At 39.2% G+C, this 19,197-nt stretch overlaps 1 protein-coding gene across 1 annotated transcript in view; it reads left to right on the plus strand.

Annotated features, from left to right (window-relative positions):
* The window catches only part of GRIN2D (glutamate ionotropic receptor NMDA type subunit 2D), a 242,091-nt gene that overhangs the window by 25,320 nt on the left and 197,574 nt on the right, over window positions 1–19,197 (plus strand). Inside the window, exon 2 of the mRNA XM_069946428.1 lies at window positions 611–1,203. Within this exon, the coding sequence (XP_069802529.1) occupies window positions 611–1,203 (593 nt within the window). The remainder of the gene's footprint in view (window positions 1–610; window positions 1,204–19,197) is intronic.

Below are 19,197 nucleotides of genomic sequence, written 5' to 3' on the forward strand. Positions count from 1 at the left end.
GTTGGCAGAATGTATCCCTGGGATCCTATACCATGCGTGTGTAATTTAAACTTTATTATTGCCTTAGTAAGTGTACAATTCCATTTATAGACTAGATGATTTTTAATAATTGAACATAAGAGGACTGAAACAAACCCTATCTATCCGGATCCTGCAGTCATGTGTTACCCCATTATGTTTACTCTCAATCTTGTAGCTTGTTGTCTGTAGCTTAGCAGGAAGAGAAAGTACAAGGAAAGGCTACAATGGAATTGTTTGTAATCCATAACCATGGAGACCCATCTGTCTGAATAAGAGCTTTACAATGTTTTAAATGTTGTTGTTGTTATTATTATTATTATTATTATTTTATATAAGTAATTTGCCAATGCTAGCATGTACCAAGTTTTCATTTGCTCAACACGTAATGACTACAGCTGTTCTGCCTACTCTTTAATATATTTCACAAACTCTTTAATTTCACTTTAATATTTCTACATTTAACTATGCTTTCAATAGGTTTCATTGTCAACTTTTGTTCTTGGCTCTTTTTACCTTCAATATGTCTCTTTTTTTTGTCCCTTTTAGAGTTTCATGGCCTTTTCTTATAAATAAATGTTTGATTTTTCAGGAAAAAGGTTCCACCTTCCTACAATTGGGAGCGTCTACTGAACAGCAACTGCAAGTCATTTTTGAGGTATTAGAGGAATATGATTGGACGGCTTTTGCAGTTATTACCACCTTGTTTCCGGGCTATGAAGACTTTGTGGATTACATTGAGTTACTCACTGACAGTAGTTTTATTGGATGGGAAAATCGAGGTGTTTTAACACTCAATCTTACTGATGACCCCAGTGGGTCAAAGCTAAAAAGACAACTAAAAGAGATATCGGTACAGGTGCGACTGCTCTACTGTTCCAAGGATGAGGCTGATGGAGTGTTCAAGGCTGCTAGAGAAGCTGGGCTAACTGGACCTGGGTACATTTGGTTTATGGTGGGAACCAACTTAGGAGGCACAGATTACATGCCTGAGCACTTGCCGGTTGGTCTGTTTACAGTTTTATCTGCTGGTTGGAAGGATGACCTCCATCGTAGAGTTCAAAATGGAGTTGCTATAATCGCTAAAGGGGCTCAGGCTTTGTACAAAGACTATGGTTTTATACCAGAATTTAACAATGATTGCAGAGCACCAAACCGTAGTCATGGAAGTGAAAATCTGCACAGGTAATATTTAACATTCACCTTATTATTCTAACAACGGTTTGAATAAAATATGGATAAAACGATTAGGACCAACATGGAACTTTGTATATTTATTATGTACTATGAATTCTATTCTCCCTAGTAACTGCAATTTGGCTCTTTTCGTCTCTCATTGGCATATTCCTGAATGTTATGATTGTATCCATCTGTCTGTGTGCTTTCCTTTCCGTCTTCCTTTTTCTGTTACTAAACATTAATAAGGTTATTAACGTTTAAATGAATCATCAAATAATAAAAAACTTGTAATTTTTCCCAAGAGTGGATTACCAAGGTACACAATTTGGACCACATTAGAGGTAAGCACCTCCATGCATTTTAAACACCTGACTTTTGGATTTGTATTTTAATAGCAGTACCGGTTGGTACTGTAGAAGTGCAATGCCAAGAAGTACACAGCATTATTGACCAATAATCTCATCTTTGGACCAGTATTTCAAACACTATTGGGCACGCAAATTATTCCCTTTAAAATAGTTACCAAGGACATGGGTACCAAATATCCGAAAATGATGTCTAGCACACTAAATATTATAAAAAAAACATAATTTTTAAATCTTTTATGCATGCATTACATTCATCATGCTTGAAACAAAATTATCCAAGCGTAATGTGTGTCTTTTAAAGAGCATGTAATAAAGGAGAAGAAGTTTTTTATGGGGAAGCAGCATGCTGGACTTTTTTTTATTTTTTATACTTGGCCTTTGGTTTACCTTTACCAGAGGATGTTTCTGTTTATACAAAATTATTCTTCAAGGAATGGGCCTAACCTAACATGGCCATGTCACCACATGTGCCACATGTGAAAAGTTAATGGGTAGTTTTAAGAATCGTAAACTAAATGATATCACATTATACCAAATGAATGTCAGTTGGTTGCACCAAAAGTTAGCATTATATATCTTGATTAGGGATGAGCGAACTGAACCGTTACGAACCAGATTTGTTACGAACTTTGCAAAAAGTTTGGTTCGGTGCTGAACCAAACTTTGAGAAAGTTTGTTACGAATCTGTTAAAAATAACAACGGCGACGCAAAATTGTACTTTTTTTCACAGAATACACCAGGATACAATGGATTATTACTCCTAGAATCACTTGTATCCTGATTTTCTGTGAATATCAAGATGTGTGACGTCACCCCTGTTAGGGTGAGACCTTAAATTAGTCTCCTCAGATATACCTGGGTGCTGCCTAATCGAAAATGTAATGTGACAACTGTCTGTGAGTATTAACCAAGACACATGAAAGCAACTTCAATGTTCAAACTTATCGAATTTATTAAGGTAAAATCAGTTCATATCTTTAAAATCAGGTTCAAAAAATAGAAGAACCTGGTTTAGCTGCAACAACAAAAAGTTAATTAAAAAAAGTCCAAAAAAAAGTCCCATTACTGTCCCAGAAACAAAAAAAGTCCAAAAAAAAGTCTTATCGGCTGTTCCATCACCTGTCCCATCACTGCACAGTTGTGTAGAAAAATGTTGGCGACTCATTGGGTATCTTGGTGTTCAAGACCGTGCACCCCAGTGCTGATGTCTGGTCCTTTAATTATGGGCAAGGGCAGTACATGTCAGTTACTGCCCATTGGGTCAACATTCCCCCAGAAGACCACCAGAAAGTTAGCCCATTCTTGCCAATGTCACCTCCCCGGTGCTTTAGGGGGCCAGTTCTGCACAAGTTCTGCCTCTACCAGCTTGCAACCATCCACCGCTTTGACTGCAATCCAATCTGCCCCAGTGTCTTACCAACAATGTAAGGCCCGGCGCTCTCAGGCTGTCCTCCATTTTGTGAGCCTGGGTGAACAAAGCCACAGTGGGCAGGAGCTCCTCCGGACCATCAGGGAGGAGAAGGCGATATATGAATGGCTGACCCCAGGTCAACTAACAGTGGGAAGTGTTGTAGCCAACAATGGGAGGAACATTGTCTCCGCAGTGCAGCAGGGAGTCATACACTTTGTATGGCACATGTGGTAAACCTCATAGTGCACAGGTTTCTTCGAACATGTCGTGCCAATTGTTGAACCCTTTTGAGGACGTAACTCTGTGAGCAGGCATCAAGGACATCATCCCACTCGTCCGTATTCTGGAAAGTGCGGTAACTAACATCATCAGCGAGGAATCCCAGGCCACCACTCCAAGGCTTACCATCCTCCTCCATGAATAGTCGGTTTGCAATCATACTGGCCTGGGTGCAATAAGGTACTGCCTCCTCTTCCTCCTCAAATAGTCTCTTTTTAACCATACTGGGCTGTTTGAAATCAAGTGCTACTGCCTCCTCCTCCCCCTCCTCCACACTGGGTCCAATACAGTACTATAACTGCTGCTGGTTCCACTGTCAAATGTCTGTTTTTCCACCCTACTGGGTCCAAGGAACTTTGTGTCCTATGTCCCGTGTAATCACTTACACCTTGGCTAATTTTTTTTCACTGTTTTTGCACTTTGATTTTTTCCACTTTTTCATTGTAATAGCAACTGCAACTAAATGAAACTATACCCTATCAGATTCCCACTATTGTAGCTGCAATTATTTAGCCGTCATTGCAAGATTCGTTTTAGGTTCGGTTCGACCGAATCTGAACTTCACGAAAGTTCGCCAGATCAAACCGAACCGAACTTTTCAAAAGTTCGCTCATCCCTAATCTTGATTCAAATGTGTTTTTTTCCCTTTTTAACCATACTATGCAACAAAGCATATTCCTGCTTCTGATGGCATGCCGACCTCACAAGAACTGCTCAGTTAATCATTTGCTGAAGTGGAGACTTGTCTCAGTAACTGGTTGGTTTAGTAGGCACTTCATTTAGGGTTGGCTTGTTATCCAAAGCTGGAAGAGTACCTTGGACTATAGCCTTTGGAAAGACAATGGCATGGTATCAGTGCAGGTTAGTATGCAGACTTTTTTTTTTCCAATTCAGTAGCATTACTTTATTGTCCAAGGTATAAAATGATGCACAAGGATCCTACAGGGTTTTGTTGAAAGTGTAGATACATTTCAAGTTAATATGTATGAAATATGGAGCTGCAGACCCCAGTAGTTAGAGGGCTAGACATAGTATACAGTAGTTAGAACACAGCAAATCAAAGAGAATACAGAAAGGGTACTCTTCAGCTTTTGCATTAAAGGGGTTAGAAAAACATGGTCACTTTATTCCAGAGACAGCACAACTCTTGTCTCCAGTTTGGGTATAGTTTTGTAAATCAATTGTATTAAAGTGAATGCAGCTTAACTGCAAACAACACTTGAAGTGGGATCAAGATTGGTGCTGTCTCTGGAAAAAGCAGAAAAAGCCCTTTAAGTTAGTTTGGATGTTGAAACCAGGGGGTACTTAAACATGATAAAAGATGGCAATAGAATAGTTGTAAATAAAAAAATTTGGAAAAAATTCAGCCTATATGCATTCTTCCAGTCTACATAATTCAGTTATTATTTGTGACTTGGCCCCAAACAGGATACAGAGTGTCAAGATTAAACAAACATTGCGAATTGAATGACTGGAGTCAGCAGTCAAATGATGAAAAATACTGGCAGAACATTGGTAAAAAGACAACCGCTTATTAATTCTGTTTTCCAAAATATCAAAAACGTTGTGCCAAGAACATGTAACAAATAACAAAGTTGAAGAACAGACCTGCGGCGATATAATGGACAGCTGTTGGTTTTGGAAAGAAAACCTTATTTTGATTTTCAATGCTTTATTCTCTAGTCCAGTAACCTAGAGAATTCAGTTTGTCTCCGGAGACCATAGACTTTTAATAAAAGTCTATGTACACTAAATCTAGCTTAAAAGTCTAACATGAAATGTCAAATCTGTCACTGAGAGTTAAAGGGCAGCTCAGGGAATAAAGGAATACATAGCTAACATTAAAGTTTTTAATATAATAAGAACAGACCATCAAAAGGAAGCATATCACCCGATCAAGGATGAATATTTAAAAGTTTTATCTCACCATATACAAGCAATATGCCGTCACTGTTTGTTCTATCAATAATCAGCTAGTAAAGGCTGTGGTTAACCACGAGGATTCTACAAAAAAAAAAGTGCAGCTGATAGAGGACAATGCTTTGACCTTATATTATTGATTGTTTTTTTGTCTTTACTGACTCTCCAGGAGCTGAATTGACAGCTATTGACTATTGTGGGCCAATAATAAGGTCTTTACAATAAGCTGAGCAGTGCCAGCAGGAAACAAATTGATACAGTGCATGTCTAGAGCCATTGCCACGTAAAAACTTTGATTGGTCTAAGTCAAAGCAGGTGGACCCCCATCGCTTAGACATTGATTTTACATCATTATATTGGTGTATGGTGTGTTGAAACAACCCCTTTAGTCTTTGTTGTCATACTGATCCATTATGTAGATTGAAATAATTGTATAGATAAAGAGTACAGCTACAACTTCCAATCCAACACCTTTACCAAAGTCAACTAACTTATAGCTAACAAGGCATCACAGGGGCTGTAGTTTTTAATACCTGTGTGTTCATATGTCGAACTAAATTATAAAGATACCAAAGCAGAATTTTCTTTAGAAGATGATTAAAAATGATGTACTGTAGCTTGTGTGGATAAAATCTTAAAAACAATAAGTCATTGTCATCATATGTAGAAAAAAAAAATTTTGTTATATCTATAATGCTCTTCACAATTAAATGTTACGAAATACTGAAGTGCATGGATTTATTTCAGGCTAGGGAGCAGCAGTCGCCTTTCATTGTGGTGATTATTACACTTTAACAATTGCTGAAGCCTTGATTTGCAAACCATTAAACCTGATAATTAATGTCCCACACTGAAAATGACCTAATCCCTAGGAATTCATATAATAAGGTGTTATAATAGTCATCGATTACACTAGCAATTTACTGTAGAAGTGGTTATATTCTTACCTATTTCTATTATCTTAGGAATGCCTTTTTGATGGGTTTGATAGCAATATTTATAAATGGTTCGAATAAAATCCCATCAAGTGTTAATCTAAAGTGATCTTTTATCTTTCTTTTATAACTGAAAACAATTGTGGTATCAGTAACAAATAATTCTAATTCACATACCGAGAATGTAGATCTAAATATTCCTATTCAACAAACTTTGCTTAAATACTACGTCACTGGAAACTTTCAAATGAATTAAAGATATATTCCATATTATCCTATATCCTTGGTTTCACTGATTCTATTATATTGCTATATGCCCCCTGTTCCTGAGATTGGGGGGAGAATAGTAGTGATTAGGAGGCTAAGAGGGCATGATTTATCATCAGGGGATTTTGCTCATTTTGCTTATATTCACACTCCCTGACCCTAAAGTTTACATCTAAATTGGAAATAAAGTTCTCATATCTGATACTTTAGTGATAAGTACAAATTGCAAACCCCCCCCCAAAGTCTTGGGAATAGAGCATAGTAAGAGAGAAAAAACAACAAAACCAAAAGTTAAAAAGTTATGTAAAAAAAAAAAAAAAAAAAAATTATAGAAATGAAGGCAGGGATTTTGTGGTCCGTTTTCATTACTAAGAAAAAAAAACTGAACCAACATTTTTTTGGTTCCAGTCCATTGCAGTCCAGGTTTCTTGTTTATAACACCACTAGACACAAAAGGGACAATGATAACTTTTATTACACTCCTCCACTCAGAACGTGACAACAATGCAAATATTTATCAGCAATTACTCATTTGGGTCCATGGAAAAAGAAGAATAAAGAATGTCTTGCAGATGATTATTGAGAGGAGTTGCTCATGAAATGAAAATGGTTCTTAACAACTTAGTACAATACAAAATGATGATTAGGTAATCTAATTTTCCATATTACAAACACCAAGTCACAGGAAGTAATTATTACTGATGAGCGAACATCCCGATGTTCTGTTCGGATCCCGAACACAAACAACAAAAATATTGTGATCGGTTCCTGTGCGTGTTCGCCTAACATTCACAACATTCACAAACAAACAGCAAACATACAGTAGAAGTGTTTGCTTTGGTCTAAGCACATGTACAGATTATCAGGTGCAAAGCGTAAATTACACAGTTGTGTACGCTTTTTATTTGCATTAATTTGCCGTACACACGAGGGCTGACAGAGGCTGCAGGGAGCATGAAGGTATGAGCAGGGCGTATGTGGGCACATAAGCGCTCTGTCATGATAGCGCCTGAAAAGGCACCAGTGCCACCCTCTGCTGCGAAGATTCGACCTCTGCGCCAAAGAATGCGCTTTTGGCCATGTTCCGTTCCTGGTTTTACTGTGTTCTCTGCTTGTGTCTTCTGTGTTCTGGTCCATGTTTTCTCAGTTCTCCCTGCACTTTCCTTGTTGTAGTCTGTTTAACTGTGTCTGCTGTGTTGTGATTGACAGGTCTCTTCACCTCTGGTTTTCTGTGAGTCTCTTGTGTGTTTCTCCTGCTCTACCTATAAGCTTGCAGTCCGGGACTTCTGTTTCCTTATACCTTGGTCTCTCCCTTCACTCAGTGCTCTTGATAGCTTTGTCCAGCTAGTCTGTACTGCTAGATCCAGCCTATTCTGCCTGTTTTCTTGGTTTCCTTATCCCCTTGCCTTATTCTCTCCAGTCTTTGTCTTTTGGTTCTGTTTGTTGTTAAGTCCTCAGTGTGCCTCGCTTGTCCTCAGTGTTCCTTGCGCTGTCCCCAGTTCATCTTGCTTCATTCTCTGGCTTTGGCTCTACCGTTACCTTGTTGCATTTCTGGCTTTTTGTCCTCCTTTGGTTTAGTCCCCTTTTCCTCGCTGCCTTCTTGGTCCTGCCCTTCTGTGTGACTTTGCTTTGTCTGCTGTCATTGTACCTTGTTTGTCTGTACTGTGTCTTGTCGGTGCACTTACTGCAGCTTACGGAACGCCGCCCAGTTGCGGACGGTCGTTTAGGGCCTGCTCTGCAAGTAGGTAGGGACAGTATTGGGGTCTTAGCCATAGGGCCCACTTGTCCTGTGTCTCTCTGTTCCCAGGGGCCCTGACACGCTCTCTGTCCGATTAGCACAGTGATTGGCAGAGTACGCATTCCTGCCCACACAGAACATCACAGGAACTAGGAAGAGGACAACCACAGTGGGGACTAGATGCTTAGGAAAATGGCAGCAGCAGGGGAGTAGACTGGATAAAGAACTTTCTCTTTATTTTCCATTTAGCCCAAGACACAAATAATAAAATGTCGCTTCCTGGAAAAACCCCTTTAACACACATTTTTTTCCTTGGTAAATAATAAATCATAACCCAAACTCATTGGATGGATAAACATCCTTTTTATAGAAAAAATATTTATGATGCATTGGGACCAGATTTCTACCACATCTTGATTTATCAACCTGGACTTGAAATGCCAGAGAAAAGTTTGGCTTGCTCAACATGGGCATAGCACTGATTTTTTCTTTTGTTCTCTATTCATACATTTTCACCAGCACATGTCCAAGCAACAAGCTTCCTTTATGTAATCTTAATGAGATCACTTAATTTGTAGTAATGGAGTTAATTAGTGGTAATAGCCAGAGACTCCTAAGGGTAACTGTATACGTTGCAGATGTGCTGTGGTAGCATCCCTGTGCTCCTTTAGTGCTTTTACAAATCAGTAAAGACTGTAAATTAAGATTTCGCTATAGCACATACTACACTGTTTAAAAAGAAAGGTTGAGACTAATGACATCACCAAAACATGCTGCACAATATGAGCTATGTAAATTTATAACTGTAAGCATTAGGTTCAATGACAATAGTAAAGCACCAGGTGCTACAAGAAGGTTTGATGACAGTCAATATTACCATATTTTAGATCATGACATGTAAAAAAACTAAAAGCCGCGCTCACGAATTTGATACTTGTGTAGACTTTCTTTACTTGTGTAGACTTCATAGACGTGATTAGGACTAATTAATGGCTAATATTTGCTGTTATTTTAAAACAACGGCTGTTGTATTGAAATAATGGCAGTTATTTACTGTTATATGGCGGCCATCCACTCAATTTCACCATTGTGTGAACAGATCCTTTCTGTGTTTTTAATCCACTCCTGGTTTTGGTTGCAATATGAGGACCACAATACTGACTGAAATATACGTAGTGTGAACCCAGCCTTAGGCAGAAACCTTCATGAGGCAGGTGCCAATTGCTTTGATGCACTGGTTTTGCTTCTTCAATATCAATCACATGTTGGGTAAAATGAGTGCAACAAGTCGTTCAAACAAGCATACGTAACAAGCTCTCTAATGGAGAATTCACAAATTGCAGATTTGTTTCAGAAATTTCTGTCATTCTTATTCACCTAAAATATCCCCATTCAGATAAATGGAATTGATTTTCAGTTGTAATTTGTGAAATTGCCCTCTTTATTTTTCATATAATATAATTCAAGTATAAACTGAAAGTTCCCTACCTCTCTTTAGCCTGCTAAAGAACATTTGGATTCCAATTTGATAGAATAGTGCAGGTAACATCTGGTCTATCAAGCCATTTTTAAGTAGATGTCAAAGATTTTCTTTTCTTAAATTCTGCCAGGCATAGAAAGCTCATAATCTACAGAACCAGTTTGAAGCCAGACTTCAAAAGTACCTGCCATCTTGCTAGAAATTTGTTATCAAAAATTGGCAGTCACACTATAACCTTATCACCTGATTAAAACACTTTTCCCTCTTGCTGATTTGACTTATTTTTCCATGTGCAGCTGTGTCTATCTAAGGTTGGTTTGAAAGAAAATGTCCACCTCACATACAAGTGGCATAAAGCAACAAGTATTCATTTAGGACAGGTTTTTCCCAATGTCCCAATCATATCCAGTTGTCCTTTTGGGCATCTCCCACACACTGGTGTAGAGTAGATCTGGCTCAGCAGCTTCCTCCTAATTTGATTCAACATGATCCTGGGGCAACTTCTGTGGGAATATGGCAAAGGTATAAAGCTAATTCTCCTCTTTGTGTATGTGTGCGCAGTGGATGCAGCTACTCTCCAGCTACCATCTCCTGAAGAACTCACTATTAACTAAATACACAAAGAAAACCTACTAACAATGCCAGATACCTGTTTATATATCAGCTCTCTGTCAGCATTCATGCTCCTGAATCATCGCGGTCTAACAGAAACTACCCATTTAGCCAGTCAGTGACTGCAGCTGTGTCCGGCCTCACTCACTGATTGGCTGAGCAGGCATTTCTAAATGGGGCCGTGACATCACAGGATTGGAAGCCCAGCGGGGGACGATGAGCCGTGACACTGCACTGCGGGGGCACGAGGAGAGCTGAATAGGACTTTCTATATTATGATCCCACCACTTCTTGGATTTTTTACTCTTGCACAGAATACCCATTAAAACTCTGTCTCATTCTCTAACACACACACGCAGCCTGCTGCAGCCCTAACCCACTTACATACTTACACACACACACACACACACACACACACACACACACAAACAAACACAGCCTACTGTACCCATAGCACACACACACAGCCTGCTGCGGCCATAGCACACCGAAGGAAAAAACAATCTTCTCCCAGAGAGAAAACACCACATTGAGGACAGAGGTTCCTGCTACACTACTTATGGCTTTTCCTACTTATGGCTCCTCCTCCTCCTCTAGATTACACAGGATATCTTCATATTACTTCTGCTCATATACAATATTGCAGCATCCAGGAAGAGAACAGCACATATCTCACCCAACACAACGGACTCTTCCAGCTAGAAACAAACTGCAAAATAGTGGCCGACAACTTTTACCTGACAACCCTTATTTAAAAGGGCTAGTGCTTTATTATTTGGACTCAAGCCAAAACTAGCTCCGACTCTGACCCCACCACTCCAACTCCACAGCCCTAGTTAGTGCAAAAGAACAAAATGTCCTTAAAGGGGTAGTTCAGCAAAACAATTTTCACTTTTAAATCAACTGGTGCCAGAAAGTGCCAGAGATTTGAAATCTATAAAAAAAAAATATCAAGTCTTCCAGTACTGATCAGCTGCTGTACGTCCTGCAGGAAGTGATGTATTCTTTCCAGTCTGAAAAAGTGCTCTCTGTCCAGAGCTGTCCAGAGAGTAGCAAATTCTCATAGAAAACCTCTTCTGATCTCCAGACTGGAAAGAATACCACTTCCTGCAGAACATACAGTAGCTGATAAGTATCCCTAATTGTATATAAGGAACAATTTTTATAATTTGCCATCTATGGTTATGTTCCCGCAACATTTTTTTACATGAAAAACATCTTTTCATCATAATCATTAAAAAACATCCATCTTTATCAAAATACTGATGTTTTTCATGTAAAAAAATTGTTTGCACATAGCCTCAGACTACCACAGTTTGCCGTAAATGTTTGCCCACAGTATTCATAAACAATAAAAATTCTTCTGACTTATAGGACCAAGCACCAGATTACAGTGGAACTGAGCATGCCTGGGCCACTTTAGTGGGTCGTAACAAAAGGCAGCAGGTTATCAAAACAATGGGGGATTAGTAAGTCTAGATCTCCTAAATAGTACATTATGATTCATTTCACATAATTTATCAATTTAGACCTATTCAGCTTCATGAAACAACCCCTTTAAGCCTGGAATCACTAGCAGAAGGTATATTCAGCTGCAGGCTTGCAACATCTGAAAAATGAAAAAAAAAAAAGATACTGCATTTCTCCTCTATTATTTTGTTTCTTATTAGCACAACTCAATGTAATGTTATTATTCCCAGTTCTGACACCATATGCTGAGATGTGGGTGTTCTTTCCTTCGTGGATAAGCTTTACTCTCTCTCTGGCAATCATAACTTGTATTTATTTTGAACATAATTACAGTAAAAGTAAAATAAAATAAGTGGCTATTTTTTAACTACCTTAGGATCAAGGAACACCATAATACTCTTATATAGCTTATATACACAGAACTGTAGATGTCCAAATAACTTTTTCTTCCATTTGCCCTTAACCGCTAGACGACCCTGGGCATACCCGTACCTCCAGGAACGTCTACGGGTGTTCAGAGCGGGGCCACATGTAGCCTGGGACCGCGGCTATAAGCGGGAACGGTCCGATCGCCGTGCCTGCTAATCAAGTAATCAGATGCAGCTGTCAAAGTTGACAGCTGCATCTTTTTACTTGCAGTAAGGCATCCCTGGTGTCTAGTGAGGTGGATCGCCCCCCCCCCCCCTCGGGACGTTGTCCCGGAGGAGCGACCAACACATCCGGCACCGGCCGGGGTCTGCGCCGTAATGGTGCTGATCCCGGCTCTGCACTCGATTGCTTTCACCCCCCTCCCCTAATAAAAGTTTGAATCAACCCCCCCCCCTTTTCCCATGTTATGAATTTAAATAAATAAATAGATAAATAAATAAATAAACATGTTTGGTATCGCCGCGTGCGTAATCGGCCAAAATATTATTTTTTATTTCATTCCCGATCTCGCACGGTAAGCGGCGCAAGCGCAAAAAATTTCCAGAGTGCGAAATTGCGCATTTTTGGTCACATCAAATCCAGAAAAATTGTAATAAAGAGTGATCAAAAAGTCACATATGCGCAATTAAGGAACCGATAGAAAGAACACATCATGGCACAAAAAAATGACACCTCACACAGCCCCATAGACTAAAGGATAAAAGTGCTATAAGCATAGTAATAGAGTGATTTTAAGAAACATATTTGTTAACAATGGTTTGAATTTTTTACAGGCCATCAGATAAAATAAAAGTTATACATGTTAGATATCGTTGTAATCCTAACAACTTGAGGAACATATATAACATGTCAGTTTTACCCCAGGGCCAACGGCGTAAAAGCAAATACCCCCCAAATAAATGTGTTTTCCTTTTTTTCAATTTCACCACACATTACATTGTACTTTATAAAAAATTCAGCCTGTCATTGCAAAGTACATTTAGTGGCGCAAAAAATAAGGGTTCATGTGGGTTTCTAGGTGAAAAAATGCAAGTGCTATGGCCTTTTAAAGGGGTATTGCGGCGCTAAACATTTATTCACAAAATAAAACACATTACAAAGTTATACAACTTTGTAATGTATGTTATGTATGTGAATGGCCCCCTTCCCCGTGTTCCCCCAGCCCACCCTGGAAGTGTGGTGTATTATACTCACCGCATTCGTGTTGACCCCTGGCCGCCGTCTTGTGACAATGACGACATCTTCGGGAGGCCGGTCTAACCGCTCCAGCCGTCCCGCATGCCGACCCCCCTTTGCCGCGTCATTAGCTGCTCGCCGTGATTGTGTGTTATTTTGTGAATAAATGTTTAGCGCTGCACTACCCCATTAAGCACAAGGAGGAAAAAACGAAAACGCAAAAATTTAAATTGGCCCCATCCTCTAAGGGTTAAAGGGAAACTATTAGCATGTTAGAATCATCTAATATGTCCCTATAGCATACAAGGCACTAAGAATGAAGGTACTGTTCTTACCTTGATCCTCTGTGACATATTCAGGATGTTTGTAGTTTATCTTTGTTTATTAAGTGTTTTGGTGCACTGAGGGAGGGGCCACTACTCTCAGTGCACCTATCTGCCCTAGCTGGCCCATCCCAACAAATTAATATTGGCATGGCACTCTCCTCTGCTAATATTTGTTAGGATGGGCAGGCCGCCTGGGGTGGATTGGTGCACTAGATCCACCCCCAGTGCACCGAATAGCCTAGCAATCTATTCACATTGTGTCAAATGAAGGTAAGATGGCAATGGTGTATGAGTTAGTTGGGAATGCTGATTTAGTTAACAGTAAGAAAGATTTTACTGACCAGCAGGAGAAGAAAACACAGAGGTGCATACACAGACACACTATTGCATCATTCATTCCCCCAATGATCACTGTCCTAGCATAATGTCTGACATAACAAAAAGTAGGAAGGTCAGCAGAGAAAAGATTGTCAAACACATATGATTCCCATGGTTGGTTTTGTATTTGTCTGTTTTCATATTATCATCTCATTTCTCTGTGCTATATAGTAATACTCATTTGCAGAAATGTGGTTTTAGATACAAACCAATAACTTTGGGTGTAAGTATGGTTTTACTTATCCAGCAAGTATTTTTTTTTTCCTGATATCATTTTCGCCTTTAAGTTATTAGAAATGTAAGAATTCTTTTGACTGACTATATTTTGGAAAGTGATATATAGTTCAGATATGAATGTTCCTGGAAGAAATCAATAGTCTATCATTATTCTTAGTGAGATCCCCAAGCACCATCTGTCTTATAGGCATTACTTCATTGATGTTGCTGCTATGTGAAATGCGTCTTAGGCGAAAACTATGAAGAAAGGAATTTAGCTTCGTAGGTCAAAGTTATGTTACCAGGCACAGACACTAAAGCATATTAATATGGTACAGATCTCTGTCAGTGATCACAATAGCATGAGAATGAGTATCATGATGTGTTTTATTTGTTGTCCTATTCCAAAGCACTGCAGGTACCATCTGAGTATGGTATTAGTGTGGTGCACAAATACATCTATGCAGTAGTAAGTGCAGCACTACTATGTATGCGGTTTGTGCTACATTGCCCAATGTATTTTAAATTGTCACCAATTCATTAACCCCTTCAAGACCAAGCCCATTGAAGTATAGATGTCCGGAACAATTTAATGCAATGTTTCTCCCCGCCTTCTAAGAGCCATAGCGCTTTTATTTTTCCACCTACAGGCCTGGTTGGGGGTGTAATTTTTTGCGCCATGATCTCTTGTTTTTTATTAATATCATATAGGTGTAAAAGAAAAATTTTAATCGCTTTTTAATTTTTTATTTTCTGATATATAATTTTAAAAGATTAGCAATTCTGGCGTTTTTTTTTTCTTTCTGCTTAAGCAATTCACTGTGCGAGAACAATAGTGTTATATTTTGATAGATTGGACAATTCCACGCGCTACGATATATAATATGTCTATTTTTTTTTTTTTATATATTTCTATTTTTATAATTAGCAAAGAGGTATATTAAACTTTTATGGGGGGATTATAAGTTTTTTTAATACTTTTAAAACTTTTTTTATTAAACTTTTTTAATATATATATTTTTTTCACTTTAAAATATGCAATCATTAGATGCACTGCATGTACTGATCAATGTGCTTTGTGTTATTGGCGATCTTTATTGGCGATCTATATATAGAGCCTGACGATGACAGAACAGAGGTAAGTGACTTGCCCCTGCCCGTCAGTACAAGCAATCGGGACCCCCACGACTCAGTTACAGGAGCTTCTCCTTAAATCTAAAGCGATCGCAGCGTTTAAGGGGTTGATGACAGCTGTGGGATCGCAGGTGTCTGTCATTATGCTGGGCTCCCCAGACACTGATGTGTGCGGTACTGCTCTCATTGCAGCAGTACCGCACACATCTATAGCCCCTTTAGTGAGGAACGTATATGTACATTCCTACTACACGGGGTATGTGCAGCAGGAATGTATATATACGGATTGCTGACATGAAGGGGTTAAAAACAGCTTTCCGTTAGTTCTAGATTATGTGATTTCTAATATATTTTTAAATTAATTACTTAATTTAAAAAAATCCCCCACTTCAAAATAATAATAATAATAATAATAATAATAATAATAATAATAATAATAATAATAATAATTATTAACACTATGTCACTAGGGTTCATGTTGTGGTCCAGACAGGGCCGTATTAACAGCTGCTGCTGCTGCCCTAGGCACTAAACCTGAATACGCCCCATCTTCACTCACCAATTAGCATCATGATTTTCTAGTTTCTGAACATCATATTGATATCTGATCAGTCTTAGGCCGCATTCCCACATTTACTGTATATTACAACTTGAAGCCAAAACCTTACACTAATGCAGTAACCAATAGGTGTACGGCCAATAATCTTGGTAACAGCACATGATTACTGAGGAAGAAATGGAAGAAATTTAACACAGCCGCACCAGACCTAAACAATACCACTAAACTGTGACTGAATAACACCGCCATACCAAACCTGACCAATACCACCATACACCCCCACCCCCACCCGCCTCAAAAAGACACCAGATTTACTGGCAAGTCTAAACGGGAGGTGGGAGACTAAAAACAAACAAACAAAAAAGTTGTTTCCTTCCCCCTGCTCCCTGGTGCTGCCCCCCTGCAAGGTGCTGCCCTAAGCACCGGACCACAGGTGACTAGGGGTAAATATGGCCCTGTGTCCAGAGTTTACACTGTGTCTGTGCCCGAAAAGTTAAATGTAAAGATGAGCAAATTTACAGTAATAACAAACCGAAGTGCTTTGTTATCTGTGCAATCCGCTCATCAGCTGACTGCCTTTTAACTGACTGCCACTCTGTGCTGTTCCCTCACCCAGGTGCTGGCAAAGCTGGAAACTTCTCCCAGTTTTCCAGGACTGGATCCAGCTTTTCCCAGCACCCTGGGAGAAGCAACATGCATCGGCAGTCAGTTAAATGGAAGCAGGCTGATGAGCACCGAAGCACTTCGGTTTAATATTACTGAAAATTCTCTCATCTCTAGTTAAATGTAAAGGGAAACTAATAGCGAGTTTGTTCATATGAAACTTCTGTAATTTACCTGTAGGGGAATAGATGCAGATTCCAGCACTGGTGTTATCTTCATTTGCCATTTTGCAGTATTTCTATTAAAAGAAAGCATGTAAAATAGCTTGTATGGTACACTGGGGGCTTTCCCCGGCTCCTCTGTACACTGTTCTGCCTGCCTGCTGGCTCGTTTATCACCTCCTAATTATACATATTAATTTATACATTTATATAAGTAGTGACATCTTCCTCCTCATCCCGGGCTAATGTTACTGTGCAAGCAGGCAGTGTCAGATCGGGCAGCAATTGTACAATGCATTTGGGCCTGGTTCCACTCACATACAATATGTGTGACAGGGTATACCCAGGGCCGTATTACCAGCTGCTGCTGCCCTAGGCACTAAACTTGCAGATGCCCCATCTTCGCTCACCTGTTAGCAAAACCGCCATACCAAACCTGACCAATATCAACATATCCCCCCCCCCCCCCGGATATGACTGTTTGTGTCTTGGAGAGATGGCCTTCCTTCCTTCCTCCCTTAACAAAACTTCTTCTTATCATAAATGCCAATAAGTAAAATACATATAAAACCAAGAAATTGCCACCAGTTCTCTATTCTTCGTTACTGCTACCAGACCATGTAGAGGCAACATGGCAGCCACAGATGCACTGCAGGAGGATTGTGAAAACATTATCATTTAGCCAGAACACTGGATCTCCTGAAGTTTGATTCAGGTTTAGAAAGAAGAATGACATTTTTGTTAACGGTTTGAGACAATCCAGTTCTGCACACTGAACACAGATGAAGCGACTCAGTGGGCTGAAGAATTTAATTTATTGACTAGAAATTCTAGAAAATAATGTGACCAGCAGTATATTCTCAAAGAAAATAGTCAGCTGAAAAGTACACTTCTAATCATTGTTTTGTGGGCAATTTTACAGTATTACAGAGCTCACATAAATGTTTTTGTACCTTGTGAATAGTTTACGTTCCTGGAATCTAAACTTAGGGCATTCAATGCACTCCGAGATTTAGAAAAAAAATCTATACTTTTTGGACTTTTTTTTTTTTAAACTGTGCTTATTATTGATAGATATTTATTGTATTTGAACTTTTCAATGCTTAGACCATGGGAGAATTTTAGCCTATAGAAGAGACTGGATCAACCCAATAAATCTTATGCATTATGCAATAGATTTATTCAGACAACGTAAAAAAAACAGAAAAGGCGTCCGCTTTTGAATGACCAACGTCCAATGCACACAGTGTATAAAATGACGCACTTTATCTGTGGGGACATCAAAATAATGATCATGTCAATTATTTTTGAACGTCTTTTGCAAACAGCGGATGTTATTTTTTAGTTCACACGGTTTAATTCCTTTCTTCATCGTCCTTTCCTCGTTTTTACTATTAAATTCAATGAACTTTTCAATTAAAGACACAGCCAAAGGGCAATTAGTCCACCTAAACTAGAATAATGTAACAAAAGATGTCATTGCACTGACTGGCGGTCAAACCTTAAAATAACAGACATCATTTTGGACTCAAAATGATGGACGTCATTTAAAAAATCATAAACCGACAAGAAAAAACGTTGTGGGAACATAGCCAATCACTGACTTAACCCCTAGTTGCACCAGGACGTTACTGAACGTCCTGGTGCCGCGAGGGGAGTTCAGAGGGGGGTCGGCGGCCCCGCTCTGAACTGCCGCTATCCCAGGTGTTATGCAGCCAGAGGCTATTAGCGGGCACGGTCTGATTGCCGTGCCTGCCAATTAAATATTTAGATGCATCTGTCAAAATTGACAGCTGCATCTAAATACTTACTGTCCCCCTTCCCTGTTGGTCTAGTGGGGGGATCGCCCCCCCCCCCCCGCGATGGAATCGTGGAGTGGCAATCCCTGCATCCCCGCCGTAATGGTGCTGATCCTGGCTTGGCACTCTATTGCTTTCGGCTGCAGCAATAGAACAGAGATCTCATGGATCTATGCAGTATATCTATACTGCATAGATCTCAATGAGAGATCTGAGCAGTCATACTAGAAGTCCCCCAGATAGACTTCTAGTATGTGTGTATTTTTTTTTAATAAATAAATAAAAACTGCTCCCCTATTAAAAGTCAGAATCACCCCCCATTTTATAAATAAAAATAAAAAATAAAAATAAACATGTTTGGTATTGCCACCTACGTAAACACTAAACTATTAAATTATTACATTTCTGATCTTGCACGGTAAACAGCGTAAGCACAAAAAGAATTCCAAAGTTCAAAATTGCACATTTTTTGTTGCATCAAATCTAGAAAAATTTTAATAAAAAGCGATCAAAAAGTCGCATATACGCAAACAAGATACCGATAGAAAGTACAGATCATGGCGCAAAAAATGAAACCCCACAGACCAAAGGATAAAAGCCTTATAAGCCTGGGAACAGAGCAATTTTATGGAACATATACACTATATATTTTTTAAAAGGTTAACTTTTTTAAAGCCA

The sequence above is a fragment of the Dendropsophus ebraccatus genome, chromosome 12 (genome assembly GCF_027789765.1).
Source record: "Dendropsophus ebraccatus isolate aDenEbr1 chromosome 12, aDenEbr1.pat, whole genome shotgun sequence".
NCBI lineage: Eukaryota > Metazoa > Chordata > Amphibia > Anura > Hylidae > Dendropsophus > Dendropsophus ebraccatus.